Source organism: Patella vulgata, chromosome 6 (genome assembly GCF_932274485.2).
Source record: "Patella vulgata chromosome 6, xgPatVulg1.2, whole genome shotgun sequence".
NCBI lineage: Eukaryota > Metazoa > Mollusca > Gastropoda > Patellidae > Patella > Patella vulgata.
This window is the reverse complement of record NC_065884.2, coordinates 15,580,849-15,608,354: the sequence shown is the minus strand read 5'-3', so window position 1 is coordinate 15,608,354 and position 27,506 is coordinate 15,580,849. Positions and strand designations below refer to the sequence as shown.

General features: G+C 36.1%; 1 protein-coding gene and 1 long non-coding RNA gene across 2 annotated transcripts; one reads left to right on the top strand and one right to left on the bottom strand.

Annotated features, from left to right (window-relative positions):
- Positions 1-67: 67 nt before the first annotated feature.
- On the bottom strand, positions 68-8,497 carry LOC126825757 (uncharacterized). Its single transcript, XR_007682172.2, has 3 exons — positions 8,214-8,497; positions 6,878-7,410; positions 68-5,873 (listed from the first exon to the last, which is right to left on the bottom strand). It is a non-coding gene; the product is annotated as an uncharacterized LOC126825757 (long non-coding RNA).
- Positions 8,361-25,994, top strand: LOC126825756 (zinc finger protein 431). Its single transcript, XM_050555531.2, has 2 exons — positions 8,361-8,450; positions 23,039-25,994. Exon 2 carries the CDS (start codon positions 23,151-23,153, stop codon positions 24,975-24,977), a length of 1,827 nt encoding a protein of 608 aa, XP_050411488.1. The 5' UTR covers positions 8,361-8,450; positions 23,039-23,150; the 3' UTR covers positions 24,978-25,994.
- Positions 25,995-27,506: the final 1,512 nt, after the last annotated feature.

Genomic DNA, 27,506 nt, shown 5'->3' with positions numbered 1-27,506 from the left:
TGATTCAAGGATTCAAAACATCAAGCCAGAACAAGGTTCAGACATGTTACATTTATAACAATTAACCTTTATACTTTAAAAGCTTTATTTTCCAAAGTTTTATGGATCATATAACATTGACTAAAGACACTGTTGATAACATTTTTTCCTTGAGTATTGTTTATTATATATAATAACAAAAAATGTACGATTAAAACATGGACAGGTGCATGTCAGGGCACCTAATACACAGCAAAGTGCTAGCTCTAAAATTATTTTACAGTAGCTCTGTTAATTTTTAAGGCCCACAAATTTTGAAATTTGAAAGCATTCAGTCTTATGAACAATCTCATAAAGTTTTTGACCATTACATCAATAAAGTTGTTCAAATATTGCGTTAATAAGCTTTGAAGGTCATGTGACAAGAAATTTGAGAATCCGTAAATTAGGAAATTTAATGAATATTTCCTTAAATCACAATGAACAATCTGACTTAGTCTTAAAAAGTTATGTTGGGAACTTGTCGTGTATTGTGTTCACAACATTTCATAAATTTGAACGAAAATGGCTAGATAACTCTGCGATTTGCCACTCCAAAATTCAGAATTATGACACAATTCCTCCAAATCAACCATCTCACTAAGCTTTTTATCATGTTCACAGGCTTAAAAAGTAAATATGCGATTGAAAAAATAACTCTGCAAAACACATACAAAATATACAATTGTAATTAAATAGAGTTCTTTCTCATACCATAACAGACAATCCCATAGAGTTTTACAAAATTCTATCAAAAAATTTGATTATTGATACGATGCGATCTTATGACCAAATAAAGTATCTCTGACCTGCATAGTGTTGACAGGAAAATGAGTGGTATACCAATGGATGGCGGACAAAGATAACAATATACATCTACATTAAATGTTGGTATATCAGAGAATTTCTTTTTTAATTTGAGACAAAATTCATCAGTTGTAGAAAGATAGGTTGCCAGGCAACGAAACATACGCCCACAGCAGCTAAATTGTCCGGGCAGTTAACAAGAGTTGTCGCATATTTTTAATTTTCGGTAATGAAACATTTATAATACATTAAAATCTGATTATAAATTTAAAGTCAATCGGATATTAACTTTGGCCTCTGGAGCGTCCACAAGATTTTTCAAAGTGATCAAGGGCCATAACTCTGGCAGTAATTATCGGAAATCGCTGAAAATCAATAGGCTTCTTCGTCTCATGACCTTAAACACTGTGTATAAATTTAAAGTTAATCGGATATTAACTTTGGCCTTTAGAGCGTCCACAAGATTTTTCAAAGTGATCAAGGGCCATAACTCTGTCAGTAATTATCGGAAATTGCTGAAAATCAATAGGCTTTTTCGTCTCATGACCTTGAACACTGTGTATGAATTTAAAGCCAATCAGATATTAACTTTGGCCAGTAGAGTGTCCACAAGATTTTTTGAAGTGATAAAGAGCCATAACTCTGGCAGTAATTATCGGAAATGGCTGAAAATCAATAGGCTTCTTCGTCTCATGGCCTTAAACACTGTGTATAAATTTAAAGTCAATCGGATATTAACTTTGGTCTCTAGAGCGTCCACAAGATTTTTCAAAGTGATCAAGGGCCATAACTCTGGCAGTAATTATCGGAAATCGCTGAAAATCAATAGGCTTTTTCGTCTCAAGACCTTAAACACTGTGTATAAATTTAAAGTCAATCGAATAATAACTTTAGCCTCTAGGACCGACGGACGGACAGATGACAATATACGACCACATTTAAATGTGGGCGTATAAAAAGACACCTAACGAATACAAGGTAACCCTTGTAGTTCATATGATATAACCATTAATTAAGATTTAGATAAAGATAATGTAAAATGAATATATTGAAGGTTTCAGTCAAATTACTTTATTTTGAGTGACGTTTTCAATGGTTGTAGTTTTGACAAGATTTGTGCATTGATCATAATCAGTATACTGGTCATTAGAGTCTTAGCCTCGCTTCTCCATTTTTAAATTAAATCATTAAATGACTGAACTTTTCTAATCTACTTAAAATCAGGCCATCCGATGGCGCCAAGAGTTGATTATTGGCTGTCATGATAATTAACGTCTAATTAATAGTTTATATAACATTTAAGGCCCAAAGAAAGACCTGCAATAGGCAGATTTAGCTCTTAAATAATGACTTTCAGACTTGTCCATGTTTAAAGCATAAATATATTTATTTTGTCCTAAAACTGTAACAATTACTGTCTAAACAATGATACAACTGGTAATGGAAGAAATTAGGAAGTTTGTTCTTGAAACCTGTACTACACCTTTCAGAAATGATAGACCAAATGCTCCATGTAACAGAGGTACAAAGCAAAGTATCAGGGACGGATCCAGGAATTTTTTAAGGAGGGGGTTTGCCAGATTCCTGTTAAGGAAATTTGACAGTTGACAATGCATTATGCCATCATCGCCTCCAAATTATGTAGGCAAAGAGAGAAATCCAACACCGCATTTGACGTCAATTTTTATTATGAATTAATAGGATCACATTGTGATTCAATTTCATTGATGCAAAGCATTAATTGTGATATCACATATTTATATCATTATCTCACGCTTTGAATGCCCATCCCGTCCCACCATCTGATGATAAAGGATAAACCACACGACCGTGGCACTTTTCTCATAAAAGTGTTGTTTTACAATTTTTTTCATGCAGCTGAGCAGGGAGGGACTTGGACCCCGCAAACCCCCCTCTGGATCTGCCCCTGAAGGTATGCCTAATCTCTCTGGAACACATAATATAATCCATTTTTGACATTCATATAACAATTTCTGTTCTGGTCCTACTTTTGTCATAACAGAACTAAGTAATTTCTCCCATATGTCAAAAATAACTTATATAAAATTATATACATACATGTACATGCTTTAATACTGTTTATTTGTACAATACAAATAGTTAGGTAAAGAAATGAGATTCTAAAATTGTAATCACTTATCTTTCCATGTTCAAATCTAAATCTTTCCAATCCTTTTTCAAAAACAATCACACTGACACCTTATTGTATTCCCAATGTCTCTTAGGTGTCAGCTTAGGTTGTCATTTTAAAAAAAAATCGGAACATAACATATGCTTACGGATATAGTCAAGGAATTAAATCAAATGATTAATAAAAAAGTCTATGGCATTTTCTAATTTAGGTTATAGGATTCTTATAATAAAATTGTACCCAAAGTTAATGTGTTAGCAAGGGATAATGTCTGTACACAAGATAGTTAACTGTAAATGGTTGTGCATATATGTCCTTTTCCGACTTTCATAATTTAACAGTTGATTAGCTTTAAGCAAGGCACCAATGGTGGCTCAGTAAGGTGCTGGTTTAATAACCAGGAAGCAAAGGTTTGATCCCGGTGTTGGCCGAGAAATTCGTCAGGATTTGCCGTTGTGGTTTCCCTTTGTCAGTGATGCAGGATGGAAAATCTGGCAAGGAACAGCATCTAGTCATTCAGATGGGGCAAAAAAACAAAGTCCCATGTAGACATTGGCGTACATGTAAACAACACTTTTATTATCCTAGTATGTGCAGAAAACTAAAACATTAAACTGATTTCATTCATTTATTCAGCTTTAATTGAATGAATAATTTCAGTGTGAGGTAGTGGTTTCCAACAGGGCTCATATTTACTGGTCTTGACTGACTGGTAGTCAAAATGACCACGTGGAGAACTTATCTTTCATTCAATTTATATGCTATGAAATCAGAATTTCAAAGAACTTAACCTAAATACATAACTAAATTTAAATTTATATTTCAAGTTAAAAACAAAACACTTAAAAAAAATATTTTTAAAAAATGGGGATCATCCTATACAGGAAAAATATCCTGTTAGTTCGAGATACGTCAAAAATTGACGGGCTAAAGGTTTTTAACATTTACAGTTCAGGACCTTTACATTCATGTCACGTTCAAAGGAGAGTTAAATGATATTGCACTACATGTACATCAATGAATAACGCTATCTATATATACTTAAAAACAAAACCTAAAAATAACAGAGGCAGTCATAATAAATGCATAAAATATCATGCATTGATATATCACAAAATAAACAAGCCAACAGTAGGGCTGATGTACCCCGACGATATCCCAAAATAAATAGATCACACATACTAATTAACTGCACATTTATTTTTTGGGAAAAGTATCTAGCAAATGAACTGATTATCTAATCTTAGACTAAGCAGAAAGTGTTCACGATCGAACTCAGTCAAGGTTGTGAAGTACCTGCTAGTGAAACTGTACACTAAGTTTCATCACTCTCCATAAGTTAGAATCAAAGTTATCTTGTCCCAAAGCATTAAACAATGAAATTGCTTAGCTCTGTTTAGTTTTAGCAAGAAAATGTTAATCACTGAAATCAGTCCAGACATACACCTAATGAACATCTACACCAAGTTTTAAAATTCTACCACAATTAAAAGCAGAGCTGTTACGTTCAAAAGTCTTGACCAATCAAATTGCTTATAACTAACTACTTAACCTAAGCAAAAAATACTCATCATCGAACTTAGTCAAGGTATTGATATAATGAATCTATACTCTTGAGTTTCATCACCCTCACCCAATTTAAACCAAAGTTATTGTGTTCCAAAGTTTCAAACAATCAAATTGCTTATCTCTGCTTAGCCTAAGCAAAAAGTCCACACCTTCGAACTCCATCATAGAGTATAGTTCTAAAGTCTCAACCAATCAAATCGCTTATCGCTCTACTTACCTTGAGCAGAAAATGTTCATTATCGAAGTTAGTCAAGGTATTGATATAATAAAACTATGCACCAAGTTTCAACACTCTCACTTAATTTAAACTATAGTGTCCCAAAGCATCAATCAATCAAACTGCTTATCTCAGCTCAGCCTAAGCAAAAAAAATGCCCACCTTCGCACTCCATTAAGGCATTCACCTAATAAACACCTACAGCAAGTTTGAACATTCTACCTCAATTAAAAGGAGAGTCATTGTGTCTCAAAAAGTGTGACGGACGGACAGACCCATTTTAATAGTCCTCCTCTTTCTTCAAAAGGTAAAAGGTAATCTTGAAAACAAAATGGTTCAAGTCATGTTCAAAGGTGGGTTAATATGATACATGTATTGCACTACATCGATGAATTACGCTATCTATATATACATAAAAACAAAACATAAATATAACAGAGGCAGTCATAATAAATACATAAAATATCATGCAGTATTATATCACAATTATCAAATACCAGTCAGTAAGTAAAGGGACACAACTGTTCAAAAGAAAACTGCTTAAAGTCTCTGAGCATCCTTTGAGGGATTTTTAATCCCTTGCAAACTACAATATTGTGAAAGTTGAATCTTTATACAGATTATAAATCCAAAAATTGACTAGTTCTGTTGAGAATTTACAAAGACATGATGAAATGAAAATTTGGCATCCACCGTAGACGATATAGTTGAATCATGCTCCCAGCACCACCTATAAGTTTCGCTGAATATTTTAATAGGCCTATTCTTAATTCGACTGAGTCGAATCCTGGAGGTCATCAGCAGTTGATATTTTAATTTTGTTTTCTTAAATAAATATCAAATAATAAATCTGAGTACATTTTAGTAGTGGAAAATTTGATAATTTCCAAGAAATGAGAAATGACATGCAGGGTCTTTAACCATTTCCAATATCTTCATCTGTAGAAAAACGATGATCATAGAACAATATAATTAACAGCTGCCATATTGTATTCAGAAAATAAGAGAGAAAAATGTGACAAAGAGAAGTGAAGACAATAGACACAGCATCATACCAATAACCTTGGTGGCAGCTCCTGCACTCGATCGAGATACTTCATTTCCATATGCCTGTAAAATATTCAAATTGACTTGAATTTTATTTTGCTAGTCCTATAAACTCCACAGTACATTTCTCTATTCCAAGTTTTCGAACCAAGTTTTTGTCAGCAGACAGTACAAAAAACTGAGGCCCTTTGTATATCACTGGCATCATATTAAAAGTAGGCCATGCTGCTATAAGGCCACTAGTTTTTACATACATGGCATGTTATGCTTGTCCTCATTAAAACAGTTAGTGCAGAAATGCAACATATTTTTAAAAATTTTATTTCATTTATTCCTAGTCACTCTATGTTTTAATTATTTTTATACGACCTCCTACCCCAATACCAATACTTTTTAATTGTCTAACTTTTAACTTATTTATTAAAAGACACAAAGATATGTTGCCAGGCTAGATTCTGGAGATCAGATAATAACTTTAGTCATTAAAGAATTTCACGATCTCATTTTCAGCTGACCAAACGAGTGGTAGTGTCAGGGGCTCCAACCAGGCCACCCTTACCAGGGCCCATCAGTCAATTTCCATGCCCTAAAACTAGCATATTTTCAGCTTTAAGCTTATTGTAAATGAAACAAAATGTAGATGTCTGTTAAGTTTTAACTTTAGAGGGAGTCACAGTGGCTCAGTGAGAAAGACGCTGGCTCACTTATCAGGAGGTCTTGGGTTTACTGTCAGTGTTTTCCGAGAAAGTTCTTTGGGATTTTTCGACGTGTTTTTTCCTGGACAGCCAGTCTGGCAAGGACAGTGTCTAGTTGCTCAGATGAGGCAAAAAACTGAGTTCCCTTACACACATTGCCATGCATGTAATAAAAGAACCCATGACAATTGAAATTACGAAAAAAGAGTGGGACATAGCGCTGCTGTACAGGGAAAATTCCCTTGTTGTAGCACACTCTATGGTGTATGCTCGTCTTCATTAGCCCAGTCGCTGCAGAAAAGTAGGATGTTAAACCCCATTTCATTTCAAAATGTAGATATGCCTGGTTAACTTTTAACTCAAGAAACTTACCAAGGGAGTGGTATTATAAGCCTGTGCATTGTGAATCATAACTGAGTGTTCACTAGGATCATATGCAGCACTTGCTTGAGGTGAAATTGAAGAATTCAAACCGTGTTGATATCCTCCACCATTGCCATAATTAATAGGACTGGGAGGAACAAATTGTGTTACATTGTTAAAATCTACAGGATTTCCTTGAGATGGTTCATGTTGCATGTTATTTGCATCATTGTTTGCTCTTGAATATCCTGATACAGAATATCCTGCTAATACTTGTGCAACCACATTATAACTTGGTGGAGAGGATTCACGATCCTCTGACCTCTCATCATTTGTGGCCGCTATATTAGTACGTTCAGATGATTCATAGCTTGGCAGTTGTGGGATGTTGATGTCAACGTCATTTAGAAAGGCAGTGTCTGTTGTGTCAGAAGATTGGCTTTCGTGTTGATTGGAAAAATCTGGTGATACAATGGGATCCCGTCCCCTAGACTTTGGATAACATATGGCCTCACTGTAGGGTGGAGGGGGTGGTTCCATATCTAAATAAAATAAAAGATATGACATGTTAATTTAAAATTCAAGGCATATACGATATTCAGTAAACCAAAAAAAAGTCTACATAACCATTGACTGGGAAAATATACAAATTGCTGAGGAAAATATATTTCTTGCCAAAGATATTATATCATTAAAATTAAATGAAGGGAAACATTTTTGACACTACATATTTTAACGTAGATTATGTAGCACATGCTCACTAGAATGAGTGAACTGCTGCATGGCATATTACATACCCAAAACGTGTTGTAATCCTTGCTATAAATATTAACACTAAACTGAATTAACTTACACCCCAAATTACCTCACGTACCATGTACACTTTTAAATCTACCATTAAGATAATTTCAAATTTTTCTTAATGTATAGAATGTGCAGCATATGACTAAGTAGCCTATAATAAATTGTTTTAAATACATTATTTGTACATGCATTAGAAAACAACAATTTGACAAACATGAATTTTTATTTGCTATAAACGTACGTATATTATATTTCTATACCCTCTTGTTAAACAATTGTGAATACATTGTATGTATAATATATAGATATATTCATCGTTTAAGTATTTAACTTAACGTTGGATAACTGATATTCTTTTTCATTAAGCATATAAATACGTAAAATAAAACATATTTGATTGTATATTGATATATATACGCCTTGGAAGATATCAAAGCACTGGCTTATTATGGATTAATAACACATAGACAGCTAAAACTAATGTAAAGTCTGTATATTCTGTATATCAACTGACAACTCAGATGTAAAATTTAATACTTACGTTACGGTCTACCTTACGGGAAGGCTATATCAATAATTCTTTTTTCACGATTTCTTGACGCATATAGCATCGCCGAAATTTATTTTGCCATACATCAAATCGCACCCATCTGATTTTGCCCACTTCGCGAATTCCATTCACTGTCGAGGCGAGCCGAATATAACATGGAACCAAAATCACCGACACCGGTCTTTGAAATCGACAAAGTAAAATTACAATGAAATCAACAATCATATGGTAAGCTAATATAGATGTCTCTGTGGATTACGATACATATATAGTTTTATACAATGTTATACTATGCTTATAAACTGCACTATGCAATAATAGCACGGTTTACAGTTATAAAACCGCGTTAGGCTATAATCACCACAACATTTTGTGTCGGCCTAATTATGCTTATGCATTGCTGGGGATACTGTTGGCATCGAGAGCAGGGAATGTGGAGCGCATACCCAGTTAACATTGATGGTTAGATTTACGTAAAGTTTACGTCATTATGGTTAGATTTTGGTTAGCGTCCAATAATGGTAAAATTCTTTGGTTAAATTTACGTTACTTTTACGTCATAATGGTTATGGTTACTTTTACGTCAGAAAATGACGTAAATGTAACGTAAACTTTATGACGGATTACTAACCAATTTTTTTCCCTTTGAATACTTCTTGATTAAATAACATTACAAGTGTGTGCACATTCTAACAATTGATATATAGTCGGAATTCAGACATAATAATTATATATGTATTATTGGTTACAATTCTAACGTTAATCTAACGTAAATTTTACATCAGGTTTCTAACCGTTAGTTTATGGTTAGTTTTCTGACGTAAATCTAACGTTAGTTTTCTGACGTAAATCTAACGTTAGTTTTCTGACGTAAATCTAACGTTAGTTTTCTAACATAAATCTAACGTTAGTTTTCTAACATAAACCTGATATTAGTTGTAAAACGTAAAACAAATGTCAGTTTAATGTCATGATACTAACAATTAAGGGCCTGACAAGACAGCTGTCTAGTCATTAAAATGGGACAAAAATGGGTAGGACCCTGGCTCGCTAGCCTGGAGGTCGGGTGTTCGATCCCTGCATTGGCCGAGAAAGTTCATCCAGATTTCCGGCGTTTTTTCCCCTTGTCAGTGATGCAGGACGAAGAGCCTGACAAGGACAGCTGTCTAGTTGTTCAGATGGGATAAAAAAAAAAACGAGGTCCCGTGTACACATTGGCATGCATGTAAAAGATCCCTTGACAGTTGGAATTCGATATAAGAGTAGGCCGTAGTGCCACTGTCGGGGCAAAATTCCCCTCATAACACACTGTATGGTGTATGGCCATCTTCATTAGCCCAGTTCGGAGCAGAACAGTTGGACGTTAAACCCCATTTCATTTCATTACATTTTATATCCATTTCTAAGTGGGGGATCACGTGGCTAAGTGGGTAAGACGCTAGCTCGCTAGCCTGGAGGTCGGGTGTTCGATCCCTGCATTGGCCGAGAAAGTTCATCCAGATTTTCCAGCGTGGTTCTCCCTTGTCAGTGATGCAGGACAGAGGGGCTGACAAGGAAAGCTGTCTAGTCGTTCGGATGGGACGAAAAACCGAGGTCCCTTGTACACATTGGCGTGCACGTAAAAGATCCCTTGGCAGTTGGAATTCGATATAAGAGTAGGCCTTAGTGCCGCTGTCCGGGCAAAATTTCCCTCATAGCACACTGTATGGCGTATGCCTGTCTTCATTAGCCCAGGTTAGGAGCAGAAAAGTAGGACGTTAAACTCCATTTCATTTCATTTCATTTCATTTCTAAGTGCCCAAGAATAGAGATCTAGCTCCTTTAATAGTTGCGAACTGTAGGTGACACACAAAGAGAAAACGAATGAATGAATGATCTACTCTCATTTCAAATTCCAAATGTCAAGGGTTCTTTTACGTGCACACCCACGTGATGGACTAGACACTGTTTTTTTGAGGTCCTCTGTCCTACACCACTACTAACAAAGGGAACTTTCTCGACCAACATGGGGATCACGTTGGCTAAGTGAGTAAGACGCTGACTCGCTAGCCTGGAGGTCGGGTGTTCGATCCCTGCATTGGCTGAGAAAGTTCATCCAGATTTTCCTGCGTGTTTTCCCCTTGTCAGTGATACAGGACGGAGGGCCGGACAAGAACAGCTGTCTAGTCAGGGATGAAAAACTGAGGTCACGTGTACACACAGGAGTGCACATGAAAGATCCCTTGGTAGTTGGAACTTGATATAAGAGTAGGCCATAGCGCCGCTGCCTGGGCAAAATTTCCTTCATAGCATACTGTATGGCGTATGCTCGTCTTCATTAGCTCAGTTTAGGAGCAGAACAGTAGGACATTAAACCCGATTTCATTTCATTTTTCTCGACCAACACGGAAATTGAACCCCTCATTTGCTAGCCAGTGTGTTACTAATTACTAGAGAGAGAGAGAGAAATGGGGTTTAACGTCTACTCGACACAAACTAGGTCATTTCAGGACTAACATATAGTTTAATTTTTATTTACATAATTCGCTTGCGCGTAGGGGTCTTTAGCAGTGGGAGAAAACCGGAGGTTGGACAAGCGACCCTACTCCTTGTCACGTACAACCGGGGATTCGAAACCACGACAGTCAACTCAATGATAGACTTTATGATACAGCGCCCGCACGCTAACCATTCAGCCATCCAACCCCCCCCCCCCCCCCCCGTTACTAATTACTAAGTTTGTGAAATGTAGGTTTTTCCTCATGTAGATTTGTCCTGATGAAATCGGTTTATTGTCCTACTGTTCTGCTCCGACTGGGCTAATGAAGACAGGTACATACCATACAATGTGCTATGAGGGAAATTTTGCCCCAGCAGCGGCACTATGGCCTACTAATATCGAATCCAACTGCCAAGGAATCTTTTCGTGCAAGCCAATGTATACATGGTACCTCGGTTTTTTGTCCCATCTGAGTGACTAGACTACTGTCCTTGTTCCTGCACCTCTGACAAGGGGAAACCATGTCGGAAAATCCTGATGAACTTTCTCCACCAATGCAGGGATCGAACACGTGCTCTGGATTATCGAGCCAGCATCTTACGCACTTAGCCACCGTGGCTTTATCAAAATTAGTAATGAAGATGTGCTATGACAGAAATTTTGCCTGGACAGCAGCATTACCGCACTTACTAATGAAGATGTGCTAGGAAAGACATTTTGCCTGGAGAGCAGCATTTCCGCATATAGTCATTACCAATAGGTGCACTAATCCGTGCATTCACTAGTCCACTAGTCTGACTCTATAAAATACTATAAATATGAGTATTAAAGAAACCCAGTAGATATGGTGACTGATATCACCCTTCGTAAGGCGATAACCCAACATCACGGCATTTTAACCCGAAATCACACATTTTAACCATTATAGCATATGCCCTTCTTCATTAGCCCACTTGGAATAAAATAGTAGGATGTTCAAACCCCATTTAAAATTCATTTTCATACTTTTCTGCACCAGTCGGACTATTGAAGATAGTCATACGCAATGCAGAGTGCTATGACGGAAATTTTCTATGGACTGTGGCAGGGCGGAGGATCTGGCAAGGGATAAGGTATAGTTGTTCGGGTCATACGAAAAATCAAGTCCTCATGTACATATTGGCATGCACGTAAAAGACACTCCGACAGTTGTAATTCAATATCAGAGTAGGCCATATAGTGCCGCTATCCGTGCAAAGTTTCCGTCATAGTACACTGTATATAGTGTATGCCTGTCTTCATTAGCTCACTCAGAGCTTAAATCAATGTGTGTTGTTAATGTCATTTAAAATGGCGGCTGTCTACATATACAATAGGCGTTTTTGTGAACCGATTAGATTAGACCGATTAGCTATTATACGCATTTGTGAACCAAGTTGATTATGCTAATCGTTACATTTGTGAGACGATTTAACTCAACTGATTAGGCAAATCGACCTAATCGTCCCAGGAGGTGTTTAGGCGATTAGATTTGACGTTTTCAAAATGGCGGAATGTTCGACATCGTAAGTAATTTTTAATGCTTATTGTTGTTTTTCTCCATAAAAAATGTTTTTTTAAAACGCATTTGATGTGTTTAAAGTAGCTAAGTCTCTAACTCAATATCATCCAAAATCTTCAACATTGAAAACACGATTTATTTGTCAAATTATATCAACATTCATGTTGTGATCTTAACGGGAAAAGATGGGCTTTTGATATCCAATATTTAAGACAAAATAAACATTTTACCATTGGTACACGAATCGTGTACCATAATGCGCTTCAGCCCTAGTTGTATCAAGAGACTCGAGGGACGAGGCTAGACACATTGCACCAAATCAAACGGCGTATGTAAACTGGAATAACCAGACGCTAGAAATTTGCACTCGCTTGAGACTGCTGGCTTATTTCGCCGAACATAACGGATTTGAAATTGGAGTAAAAACGGAAACCATTGAATGTAAATCAGTTTATATACATTCATACTACAGTATTATATGCATTGCGACCCACTTTTGTCAATTTCTAGGTCCCAAATGTTAGCGATTTAGCTCCTTTAATGTTAACTTTCTAGTCCACAAGAATGTTAGATCACCTCTGGCTCTAAGCAATTTTAGGCCCTCTGGGTGCCAGCAGTGTCACTGTAATCTGTAGGTAACTTGGACTACACGTGAAACACACGCCCCCCTCGTCATGTTACCAGAGACAATTTTTTTTCTGATCGGTGTCCGTGGTGGCAGCCATCTTACCAAATCGTAATTATCAAATTTCACATTTGTGGACCATAGCTAATCAAATCGAAATCATACCAAATCGTACTAGCAAATCAAAACCTAATCTAATTGACTCACAAAAACGCCTAATATATAAAATAGGTCATGAGTCGATTGGTGCCGTTTTTTTATTTCGAATTTAAAAGTTCAACACTTAATTATATAAGTTGTAAAACCATATAAAAATAAAGGTTGGACTAAGACTAGTTCCATTTTTTTAAGTTATGAATCTGAAAAATAGATAATATAGAGAGAAGCTCTACAGCATCGCGCGAAGCGCGGTGCTTGAGCAAAGCTCTTTTCCGGTAACACAGGAGCGTAATTGAGAATGTTACCCACAGACTGTTGATTAAGAAAAAATTCAGACCGAAACCGGATACACTGGAGAAAACAGGCAATGCGCATGTCAACTTACCAAATCTCGTCCAAGCAAGATTACGCGCCTCATAGAACTATTTCTATGATGCGTCTAATCAATGACGTCACATATTTTTTACGTCAATGAAAATAATTCTCACACTTTTTTGTTCTTTTTTTTAAAAAACAAAATTAATGTATAAAATTTAGATCTAAATAAAAATCAATTTTGAAAAACTAAATTATTTAACATTTTTTGTATCACTTGAGAAAATTAATTATGAAGGTTTTATATTTGACAATAATCAGCTTCGCTCTACTCAGGCAATGCCTGTTACATATTAATGACCCAGTCAATTAACATAGAGATCTACTCTAGCTAAAAAAGTCCATATATTTATCGTCTCTCGATAAAAGACCTATCTCTGAAAATTAAAATTCCCCGATTTGATTATTCTTTTAATATAACATAATTATGTAACCTCATATAAAATATGGTAGAGCGTATACAAACAAATTATATGAATAGATTCATTATCAGAAATATTACAGGCCTTTCAAACGAACAGCCGCCATTTTAGAACTACATAGATGTAAAAATATATTTTTATCGACTCGGGCAAGGTCAAGGTCACGATCTGTTCACGGTTGATGATTGTGTTTAAATCGGTTTATATCATATTATTTCTATTCACATTACAATATTTTTTTTATAGGTTACGGTTATTGTTGTTATTTATCTAAATTGCTTCAATTATTTATTAAATATTTTTTGTTTGTTCGTTTGACCGGAACGTACGGAATTCTGGGATTTAAAATGGCGGCATAATGTAATTATTATTTTTCCCAAAGAAGAAATGATGCCGTGATTTAAAGTTAAATAAAGCTATTCCACACATACACACACGATTTTGGATTCAGCAAAGTAAAGTTGAAGGTAAGTGCACTTTTTATGCGAACTTCCGTTGACAGTATACCGATAGATCTAATGTTGATAAAAAAAATAATCTGGCCGTGGAAAAAGTTTGCACGCAACTTTGTATATCAGACAGTCAGTATTTGTTTTTAACACGATGCAGTTACATTGTCCGTAAACCATACTATTCATAAACAAAATCAACATTGCTTTAAGTTATCGAAAGTAATACTGGTTCCAAAATTGTTTTTAAAAAATCTGGATCCAAAAATTATCAAACACATAACGAATTTATTAATGATGTAGACTGTTAAAATTCAGGCTGTGCTAATTTTTATATAAGTACATGTAGTATTTTCTAAACATTTTTATGGGTGTTTCAGGTTGGGTTTTTTTGTTGTTATTGTACTGATATTTTTGCAAATTTAATAATGCATAATGCAAGAGCTAAATCTATATATTGTACGTAGGTTAAGTAGGTATTTCTTGAGACTGTAAATGTTAAAATTTTTTATAAGACATTTTAATGTATTAACTTGCTAAGTCTATAATCAAGTCTCAATGCCATCGGGTACTCGAGATGTTCACAGATTCAAACACTGGCGGTTAATGTTAATGATTTAATTTAATTGAAAAATGGATAATCAAGACTCTAATTATATACATAGGCCTATAACATTAAATAACAAGTTTGCCCGTACATACTTGTACATAAAGGTTTCAGTCCTACTCCCCTGCTTATTTTTTCTTGTGGTGGCCAAGAAAGTTCATCAGGATTTTCTGGCATGGTTCCTCTTTTAACTGGTGCAAGACAGAGGGGCTCGTAAGGGCTAATGTACAGTTGTTCGGATAGGACAAAAAACCAAGCTCTTTTGTACACACGGTCCAGTCAAAATTTCCATCACAGCACACTTTCAAGCATTTGTCCAACTTCTTTAGCCCAGTTTGAGCAGAACAGTATGATGTTGAACCCCATTTCATTACAGATCCACAGTAGGTTGGCTGTCAGCCCAGTTGGAGCTGAACAGTAGGCCGTTTAACCCAATTACGTTTTTTTTGGGGAGTATAAAGTTGCTTTTTATTTATTTATTTTTTTTTTTTACAGATCCTACATGTATATTTGAGCACCCTTGGTGGCAGTAATGACAAAGAAGTTCTAAAAAGATTTATATGGGCTTTATAATGATAGTTAGACAACACTACTACTTGCCAAACACTACTACTTGTCACATAACGTAATGATATAAATATATATGTATCTATGGTAGCACAAATATCATCAGAATGTAGGCCAAAGCTTTACAAGCATTGTAGGCCTAAAATACTTTCTGTCTGAACTTTTGACAGTCAATTCTTTGATGACTAGTTAGTTTAGAGCAGATATCCTGTCACAGTATTATATAACAGCTCTTTGGCTTAAAGTTTAAACTGAGTTGTATCAGTGAGTTGAAAATCATCTGTGTTCCTGTTATTGCTCCCTGCTGCAGCCAGTAAACAATAACCTTTTGCGTTCCTTACAAATCTTCCAATTTTTACTGATAGATCAACCATAGCAAAGATCTCTATTAAGATTATATTTGTAATGTTTGTAACAAATTCTATGACATAGGTATAATATTGGTGTAGTTAAGTATATACCATATTTATGCACACATTTCAATGTTGGCATATTATTAGTCTCTATCATCTAGAAAAAAATATTCTATATTCTACGAATATTAGTGTGGTTGCGTTGTCAACATTTGAGAATAATCGGTCATAGGCTAGATTATCCGGTCTTTTACATTATCATAAACAAAGTCTAAGGAAGGTAACTAGTCCTAAAACAAGATGTTGACGCCCATGAAATTTATATAAGAATGCCATTTCCGAAAGTCCATTTGATTGCATTGTCAGTTCAATATCCAACACTCTTAATTTTTTTTTATTGTAAAATTTCTCTCTTCATGGGCCATATCTATGTTGTTTTTTTTTTATTGAATCCTAATTCGTCATCACGATTCATGTTTGTTTATAAATGCAAGTGTTATTGACAACTGTCCCAGACCCTCATTATTTATATGGCCCAACTTTTCTTCGGCGTACACCGGCATGGTATTAGACTAGGATAACAGTCTCGAAACTCGTGGAGTTGAAAAACATTAGTCTTATATACCGCCTCTACTTAATTATGGATGTAGGTCGGAAAAATGTAAAATTTGGCAATTTGACTTATACTCAACATCGACTTATACCCTGTATGGTAATGTGATGATGCCCCCTCTTCCAGACAAGACATAGGCTATAACTGTTTCAAATGACAAGTGCTAAATGAAGTATTTATGTGGTCTTTGGTGAAAGAAATGAAATGAAATGGGGTTTAACGTCCTACTATTCTGCTCCTAACCTGGGCTAATGAAGACGAGCATATGCCATACAGTGTGCTATGAGGGAAATTTTGCCTGGGCAGCGGGGCTACGGCCTACTCTTATATCGAATTCCAACTGCCAAGGGATCTTTTACGTGCACGCCAATGTCTACACGGGACCTCAGTTTTTCGTCCCATAACGACTAGACAGCTGTCCTTGTCAGTCCCTCCGTCCTGCATCACTGACAAGGGAAACCACGCCGGAAAATCAGGATGAACTTACAGGGATCGAACACCCGATCTCCTTGCTAGTGAGCCAGCGTCTTACCCACTTAGCCACTTGATCCCCCCCCTTTGGTGAAAGAGAGAGAGAGAGAAATGGGGTTTACCGTCCACTCGACACAAACTAGGTCATTTCGGGACTAACATATGGTTTAATTTTTTATTTACATAATTCGCTTGCGTATAGGGGTCTTTAGGAGTGGGAGGAAACCGGAGGACCCGGAGAAAACCCATGAAGTTGGACAGGCGACCCTACTCCTTGCCACGTACAACTGGGGATTCGAAACCACGCCAGTCGACTCAATGACAGACTTTATGATACAGTGCGCGCACGCTAACCATTCAGCCATCCACCCCCCCCCCCCTTGGTGAAAGAAAACAGAGCTGTGGCTAGTGAAATGAAAGTTTAACGTCCTACTGTTTTGCTCTGAACTTGGCTAATGAAGATGGGCATACGCCATACAGTGTGCTATGTGGGAAATTTTGCCCGGACAGTGGCACTACGGCCTTCTCTTATATCGAATTCTAACTTCAAGGGCTCTTGTACGTGCACGCCAATGTGTACATGGGACCTCATTTTTTTGTCCTATTTTAATGACTAGACAGCTGTCTTGTCTAGCCCTCTGTCCTGCATCACTGACAAGGGAGAACCATGCCGGAAAATCTGGAATAACTTTCTCGGCCAATGCAGGGATCGAACACCCGACCTCCAGACTAGATAGCCAGTGTCTTACCGACTTAACCAACGTGATCCCCGTTGTGGCTACAATTCCTGGATTTGAAGGTCAGGTATGATATGAAACGAATATTTTGAACCGGTTCACCAATGCAACCAATCCGTGACGGGTTAACTGATAGAGGGTTACATCCTTGATATAAATATACTTGTCGCGGGTTTTAAAAATAGAAATATATATATAAAGGTAGCTCAAAATTCATCTCTACATGTACATAGGCCAAGGGGGGATCAAGTGGGTAAGACGCTGACTCGCTAGCCTTGAGGTCGGGTGTTCGATCCCTGCATTGGCCGAGAAAGTTCATCCTGATTTTCCGGTGTGGTTTCCCATCGTCAGTGATGCAGGATGGAGGGCCTGACAAGGACAGCTGTCTAGTCGTTTGGGTGGGACAAAAAAAAAACCAAGGTCCAGTGTACACATTGGCATGCACATAAAAGATCCCCTGGCAGTTGGAATTCGATACAAGAGTAGGCCATAGCGTTGCTGCCTGGGCAAAATTTCCCTTATAGCACACTGTATGGCGTAACCTTTTGCGTCTCTTCAAAATATTTCAAATCTTTTGTCATGGATCAACCATTGCAAATATCCGTGTTACAATTATATTTGAAATGTGTTAAACCAATTCTGCAACACATGTAATATTGGTGTAGTATATATCTTTGTTTATACACCCACATATCAATTTTGGCCCTGTTTGTCCGTACACTGGGTGTGAAATGTGAATCATTCCGATTGTGAGAGGACAAGCATTATCAATATACAGCTTTTCAGGACTTTGCCTTCCTTGGTTAATTCTCCCTTTTTCAAATGCAATAGATGCTGTGTTTATTCTTAATTGATCTTTTTCAAATTTGTGTTACACACTGGAATCATGAGAGGACGAAACCTATCAATATTCAGCATTCCACAACATTCCATTCCAGTGTCGGCCGAGAAAGTTCTTCGTGATTTCCAGACTTGGTTTCCTCCCCTTGTCAGAGGTGCAGGACAGAGGGCCTGACAAGGAGGGACAGCTGTCTAGTCGTTTGGATGGTACGAATGACCGAGGTCCTGTGCACACATTGGTGTGCACGTGAAAGATCCCTTGGCAGTTTGAATTCGATATAAGAGTAGGCTTTAGCGCCGCTGTCTGGATAAAATTCCATAATAGGACACTGTATAGCATATTTCGATGTCATTAGCCCTGTCGGAATAGGACATTAAACCCCATTTCATTTCACTCATTCCAAAGTTAACTCCTATTCCATCAATACCTTGAGCAAATAAGATAGAGGCTATAGGTTTTGGCCCAATTTGGTCAATATCCCAGTTTTTTCTTTCTTATATGCATATCAGCACTTTCATAGCGCTAATGTAGACCTTTTTCTTGAACATTTTCCCTTGTCAGTGATGCCGGACAGAGGACCTGACATGGATGGCTGACTAGTCATACGGAAGGGACCAAAAAAACAAGGTACAGTGTAAACTCAAGTGTGTGTGTGAAAGATCCCTTGGCAGTTGGAATTTTATATAAGAGTACGCCATAGCTCTGCACACTGTGTGGCATATGCCCGTCTTCATTTCTCAAACAGCTGTGGATAAAAACTGTTAATATTTAAATGTGTATTTTGTATTTTATAACATTATATTTTTGTCTTTTAAATAAAGTATATGTATACATACTTGTAGTATATTTTGTCATATTATTCTGCTAGATTTTTAACTTTTCTGTGCAATACATTTAGAATTCTGACTGGTTATGGGTAGATAGAGAGCAATGGGGTAAAACATCCAATAGACATAAACTGTCCTTTGGGACTAAGTGATTCAATTCAAGTTGAATAATTCATCCGCACCAGGAATCTTTAGTAGTAGGAGGACCCAGAGAAAACCCATGTTCAAGTTGGGTGTGGAAACAAACCACTTGACTCAATGACAGACCTTATGATCTAAAGCGCACACGTTGGACCACTCAACTTTTAGCCTCACCCACGGGTCAGGAAAATTTGATTATTGATTGAATGTACTTCCCATTTACTGCCGCAAATAATGAATAATTTTGAAGGTTTTAATGGTTTGTTATATTTTCGTAACTTTGGTCATCAAAATTTGACATTAGAATTGCATCCGTAAATGATGTTAATTTAATGTTAGATTTACGTTATAATGGTCGGTTAGATATCCATCATTTTGCTCATCCTTTTAACGACAATTTAACGTCAGGAAATGACGTTAATCTAGCGTAAAGTTTACGTCATTTTTACGTTATATTTACATCATTTTCTGACGTAAATCTAACGTAAAGTTTACGTCATTTTCTGACGTAAATCTAACGAAAATGACGTAAACTTTACGCAAATTTTACGTTAGATTTACGTCAGAAAATGACGTAAAGTTTACGTTAGATTTACGTCAGAAAATGACGTAAATATAACGTAAAAATGACGTAAAGTTTACGTTAGATTAACGTCATTTCCTGACGTAAAATTATCGTTAAAAAGATGAGCAAAATGATGGTAAACTGACTGACCATTTTTACGTAAATGTAACGTAAAATTAACATCATATTGTTATGTGGGTAGAGAGTTCGTGCAGCAGAATATAATGACGACGGATAACGCCTAACGGATCGACAAATTTAGCATGATTTTTACGATTTCTTCGATATTGCTCTAGTTCAAAAATCGACCCAAAGCATATAACGGTTGTCTCAATTAAATAAAATAAAATTTAATAATGTGTTTAATAGTATTTTATTTTTGATTGAGTGATTCTATTGGTTGTATGCGACGGTCTTAATAATTTGACAGGAGTAGGTTATTTATAGACAGTCTATAATAAGGTCCATGGAGAGACATAGTGAATGTCAAATGTTATCATTTAGAAAAAGATTGAAAAAAAAAAAATACCAGATAGATATTTGTGGAATGTCAAATATTTTAATTCTGAAATATTAATATTAACAAGAATGCATGAAGATTAAAATTGAGAAATTTAAAATCACTATAAAACGACTTCAGTACGTAGCTGAAGTAAGACTGCCTTATGCAGCTAGGACCTATTATAGAAATTGAAATGAAGAAATGAAATAGGGTCTTAAAGAAGCTAAGTCTTTAACTCAATATCATCTACAGTCTTCGACATTGAAAGGACAAATTATTTTTCAATTTAAATCAACATTGATGTTGTGATTTTACCGGGAAAAGATTGGCTTCTGATATCCAATATTTAAGACAAAATAAACATTTTACCATTGGTACACAAATCGTGTACCATAATGCATTTCAGCGCCATTTGTAGCAAGGGACCTGAAGAACGAGGCTTGACATATTCCACAAGTCATGTTAAATGGCGACGCCATATTCTTATCTGAAGAGCATGTACAATAAATACTACCAGTGTACACTGGAATAACCAGATGCTAGAGATTGCCAGTCGATTGAGACTTCTCGCATATTTCGCCGAACGTAACTGATTTGAAGTTTAGAGTAAAAACGGAAACGATTGAATGAAAATCAGTTTATATACATTCATATTACCGGTACTTTATTATGTGCGTTGCGACCCATTTGTGTCGATTTCTAGGTCCCAAATATTAGCTATTTTGCTCCTTTGACATCCTTTTTTTCTGGGCTAATATCAAAGACGAGCATAAGGGTTCTTTTATGTAGCTTACATGCCAAATGTGCATGGGACCACAATTTATTGGTCCATCCAAATGACTATACAGTGTTGTTTGCCAGGCGCTTTGGCCTGCATCACTGACAAGGTGAAATCAGGCTGAAAAATCCTGATGAATGTTCTCTGCCAACACCAGAACTGAACCCTGGACCTACTGATTTGTGAGCCAGAGCCTTAAACTCGCTGAGCCATGTACCATGGCTATCATAGATCTAATAAATGTCAACCTCCTTGAAAAAATATATTAATATTGCTTACATGAATCTGAAATTAGATCGTGAAGTCCAGAGATACAGCGGCGGATACCGAATTTTTCGAAAGTGGGCGGTTGTGTTCAAGCAAACATCTTTACGAGTAGGCGGTAGAGCTGCTGTTCGGGCAAAATTTTTGTTATAGGACACTGTATGGCATATACCCGTCTTCATTAGCCCAGTCGGAGTAGTATGGTAAACTCCATTTCATTTCATTTCTTGTTTCCATTTCTAATGTTCACACAATATAGGCAGGTTCCGAGTTCCGCAAGTCAAGATTTGTTTGGGAAACAAACAATATAATGATAATATTGTAAGTGGTGTTAATCTTTTTGAGAGAGAGACACACACACAGAGATAGAAATGCGGCTTAATTTCCACTTGACACATAACTAGGTCATTTCAGGACTAACATATGGTTCAATTTTATTTCAATTATTCTCTTTGTGTGTAGGGGTCTTTAAGCCATGGGAGGAAACCGGTATTTCTTTTCAGGTGTATATAGATACATGCCTCGGCCTACATGGTTAAACCTGAGAAGGATACCTAATGTAGTGAAGACATTCCCCCCTCCCCACCCCAACAAAAAATTGCCAATAGATAAATAGGGGAAGGCACCCCTGCAACCTTGGTATCTGCTCCTAGAGCAGTTATTATAGCAATGTACATAGAAGAGGCGTGAAAATATTTGAAATACTAGTCTGATATCTTGCCATTTTGTCATTAATTAATAAATAAATATACTCTTCAAAAAAAGTAGGGGATATTGAAATGCAAATATCTATGAAGGTTGTGATATGATAAATAGTCATGGACACTTGGCATGCTTTGAGACTTGAGAGTATGTTTACAGATGAAGAACTTATCGCCCCAACAGAACCACTGAGCTGTACAAGCGACACGCAATAGCGTGATACACATGGGAGGAGTTTATTGTCAAATTTGACACTTCAAGGAATAGTTGATGGAAACTGCCACGTGCTGGTTTATCTATCCATGTTTGCTTTCCTATCAGTTCTTGCATAAGATTTACTGTTTAGCGTATCTTTGCTTTAGTGTGTTACGTTTAATTTGATCGGGGAGTTGTATTTGTCAACGTCAACGGACAACACTGCAAGAATTGACCGTGGCACTGCAAGAGGGGTGGGTCAGATTGCCCCAAATCATGATTGGACGGTTGATTAGGAGCAAGTCACTACGAATTGCTGAATGTCTGAGAGGATTGGTGGAGCAATTACTCATTATTAAGATAAAAATCAGAAACGTCCATTTTCACTTTTGATGGTGTATCTCTTTGCAAGTGAAAAGGGGCCGTCAGATAAGCCGCCCATATGAATTGTTTATGTTCATGTGTAGGCAATTGGCCTGTTATTAACATACACTGGTTATCTCTAATAAAAACAGCAGTGTATTTCCGCAGTTTTGTATTGTTTCTGAATATCCCCTACTTTTTTTTGAAGAGTATAATATAATATATTTTTTCACTATTTCAGAGTTAGTAATGGACAGATGATGATGGTTCCTGAAGAGTGAGATGAATTCTTCAGTCATATTAAAGGCACAGAATCCAATGTCAATCTGTCCACATGAGATATTTACAAGAGAATGGTTCTAAGAATGGATGAAACATTGCCTGAATTTTCGGACCCTAAATGCAAAGTTGTCAATAAAAATATGCACAATTCTTTCCAAGGTTGTATTGCCAATGGAATTAGCAGTAATGGATCCTCGAGCAATACTGGTGAAGACAGAAAATCCGATTTTTCCAATGACAGCCTCTGGGACATTTCCATCCATTCTGAAAATTCCACTGATGGCAAACCTGCTGATGATGGAAATGCTGCTGATATTTCTAATAATATTAGCTGCTCAGATATAGATGTAATGACAGACGCATACAAAGATGTTTGCGGCATCAACCAAAATCATATAAATAAACCGATTAACCTTTATCCCAACTCTGCGGAACGAAATCAAGATGAAAAAATAAATCCAGTTGATTCCAAAGACCAAGAATCCGAAGCGTGTGAAAACTACTTAATGAGTATTAAAAAGCGATGTAAGAAAAAAGTAGGTCGACGAGACAAACATTTAGTTACAAATCCATTAAATTCACAACGTTTCAATACCTCATTAAACGGCAATAACAATAATTCTACAAACAATAATGGCTTCGATTATTCTGCTAATGAGTCGCAGGACGACATACTTCGAGATTATTTGATGTGTCTGTACGGTGAGGAGGCTTTTACATTCACCAACAATGGATCCGCCTCCGACACAAACTATTATGGGATGGAGGAAGGAAGTTGCAGCTCAAACAGCGAAGGATTCAAATCAAAATCCCTTAAAAACAAATTTGAATACAGGAAAGATTGCACGGAGAGCAAGCCGTATATTTGTGGCATCTGTTCGAAGGCATTTGGTCAACATTCAAATATAGTTCTCCATATGAGGTCACACACCGGGGAAAAACCATATATCTGTGATGTTTGCGGTAAGGGTTTTAGTGGAAAGAGCGACTTAAACCGACACAAAAATATCCATTCAGTCGTCAAGAAATACTGGTGTGAGGAATGTCAGCGCGGTTTCAATGATAACAGTGGTTTCCGCAGGCATAAACTGATTTACCACAGCGCTAGCTCACATAAATGTCATATTTGTCCTAAATCCTATCTCGCTCTTAAAGATTTGGATAAACATCTTAAAACCCATTTAAAGGATAAAAAAGAAAGCACTGGTAGTGTAAAAGCAACAGCAGCTAAACCAGATGGTGTAAGTAAACCAGTTAGTGAGACAAGCCAAGCTGAATCTGATGTTAAAGATGATACTGCTATCACTATAGACGATTCGTCAACTGATAATTCAAATCTCACTGGTTCTGTTACCAATGGAGAGACAAACTCACCACCATCACCCAAAATGCTAAAAAAGAAAGAAAATGAAAAATATACCTATCCACTACACACCCTGTCTCCTGAACGCCCACATCAGTGCGAAAAATGCAATTTCTCCTGTTCCAAAAGAAGTAACCTTAGAAAACATGTAGCCTATGTCCATTGTGCTGAGAGATTCTATAAATGTGATGTATGTTTAAAAGGGTTTAAATCCAGCTGGGCATTAAAAAGGCACAAGCAGGTTCATAACGAGGAAAAGACATATCGTTGTGATATTTGTGAAAAGGGTTTTAATGATACGGGTAGTTTTAAATATCATATGAAAACCCATAGCGGTGAGAAACCTCACCACTGCGAGGTTTGTGCCAAATCTTTTGTACTTAAATCAGACTTAAAGAAGCACATGAGTACTCATATAAAGCAAATCCAAGTGGCAGCTGATCGACAGGAAGTTAATGAGGACATGGAGGTCCTCATTCAATCTGATGATTCCTTCCTAAATATAGCTGCTTATGTCCAGTCTTCCGGAAGATAAACTAGTCAATTTTTTAGTAGTCATTGAATTATATAAATTGTCTGTGCATCAGTATTCATGTTTCATATAAGATTGTACTTACAATTTGTAGAGTAAAATAGCCATGTAAATGTTAAAATTTTTGGACCAGGAACCGATCCTGATGCGCTATTCATCTTCTTGTTCTTCTTGGTGTGGGGGACAATGCTCTTCGACGCACAATCAACATCAGTTTGGCATGATTGTTTCTGGAACAATTGTGCATTGGTTACTTCACAATTCCAAGATGTGTGGCAATGACGCCATGCTCGGTTCCTGATCCATAATAGGCTACTTGTTAATGTCTAGAATGTACATCTAATTGTTCTCAGATGCATTACGCTTTATTCAAGCCAGTGATTCTTATTTGAAGAATTATGAATCTCCTGCAAACTACATTACATGTATGGTGAAATTTGAATCTTTAAAACAAATATCACTAAAATGTTTGAATTCCGTTTACAAAGATTTAATGAAATTCGAAACATTCGACATCCAGCACCACCTGTAAGTGTTGGGTTAAATCTTTTGATGGTCCTCTTTTTAATCTGATTAAATCCAAGTAGGGAGGTATCTACTATTGATATTTGGGTTTGTTTTCTTAATTAAATGCTAAATAAACAATAAACATTTTAGTGTTGATTAAGGCATGAAAAATAATCAGATATTGTCCACACCAAAAAACTCAGTCAGAATCAATGTTAACTCTGTCTTATATCAAATAAGAGGTTAGCAACTTTTATGATTCTGGCAGAAAAAAATAGGCAAATTATTTTAACATTTTTACACTTTAAAACTTATTGACTTCTTATACAAAGCAGATAAGATTATAGATTAGATCTGTAAAGAATAATTGTTTATATAAATTCAGTATGTGATTTTAATCTGTCGAAATGGGTCATTAGCAAACTTTGTTGCTAAAATAGTAGAAAATCTTTTGAGTATCATCTTTAACTGCTGATCACAGCAGTTTAGGCACCCTACCTCATTTTAGGTCACACATATTTCACATTGAAAGAAAATGAATTTTTTATGAAGTAATGTGGTAATTGTATTACCAATATTCTATGTGTTATTTACAAATTTAGGTCTGTTTTAGTCTGATATTAGATTTCAGTCAAATTTAGGTCTGTTATCAGATTTCAAATTCTACTTATTAACTTTATTTATTTACATTTTAATTCATTCTTATATCATATGTGAATCTCTAATCATATATAAAAATGACCGTGTCGGTCTCAAATTGAACAATGTTAAACATTGATAACTTGGGGTCTTTCCACAAGGAAGACAATTATATCAGGCATAAATTTAAGAGAGGATTGTTTACATATTTTTAAGTAATGAAATTCTGAAAATGTTACCATTCATAGTATCAGGCATCAGTTTAAGAGAAAGAGGGTTGTTTTCATTTAAGAAAAAATAATGAATGTTTAAGTATTTTTTTTTAAGTGATGAACTTAAAGGAGCTAAGTCGCTAATATTTTGGACCTAGAAATTGACACAAATGACTTGCAACACATACAATAATGTAATATGAATGTATATAAATTGATTTACATTCAATCATTTATTTTTTACTGTAATTTCTAATCAGTTAGGTTCGGCGACATACGCCAGTATTCTCAATCGAATTTCAATCTCTAGCTTCTGGTTATTCCAGTCTACGCCGATGGTATTTATTGGGCATGCTCTCCAGATAAGAATATAGTGTCACCGTTTGACATGACTTGTGGAATATGCCTAGCCTCTTTTTACGAGTCCCTTATTACAAATAGCGCTGAAACACATTATGGTACACGATTCGTGTACCAACTGTAAAATGTTTATTTTGTCTTAAATATTGAATATCAGAAGGCCATCTTTTCACGGTAAGATCACAACATCAATGTTGATTTAAACCGACGAATAAATCGTGTTTACAATGTCGAAGATTTTGGATGATATTGAGTTAGAGAATTAGCTACTTTAAGTTAACATTCACCATTCTCAGATGAACATCTGAAAAAGTTAAAATTCATAGCATCATACATCAATTTAAGAGAGGAGTCGGAGGACTGTTTGACTTGACAAAATGATGAATGTTTAAATAATTTAAGTGATGACCTTCCAGAAAAGAGACCAGTCATAGCCTGCCTTGAGATTTTTAACAGACACCTCCCTCAGATGAACTTCTCAAAAATGACCATTCATAGCCTGCCTTGAGACTTTCATCATGTTCATCTGACTTCTCCCTGAATCATGTGTCAGATAGTCATCAATCATCCATTTCATTGTTGTGCTAAATCTAGAATTCCATCAAAGTAATCATGTATAGCTTTTTTTAAAAAAAATTTTTTTAAATGCCAAATATTTTACACAGACGTAGTCAAATCTAGTCGTATCTCGTAATCCAATTTTACCTCAGAATTCCATAGGCATTGATTTGTTTTTAATTATTTGTTAAACTGAATTTCGTACCATTAGTTTTTGTTCTTGTTTAATTGTATGAATGATTATTTTTTAAAGAGA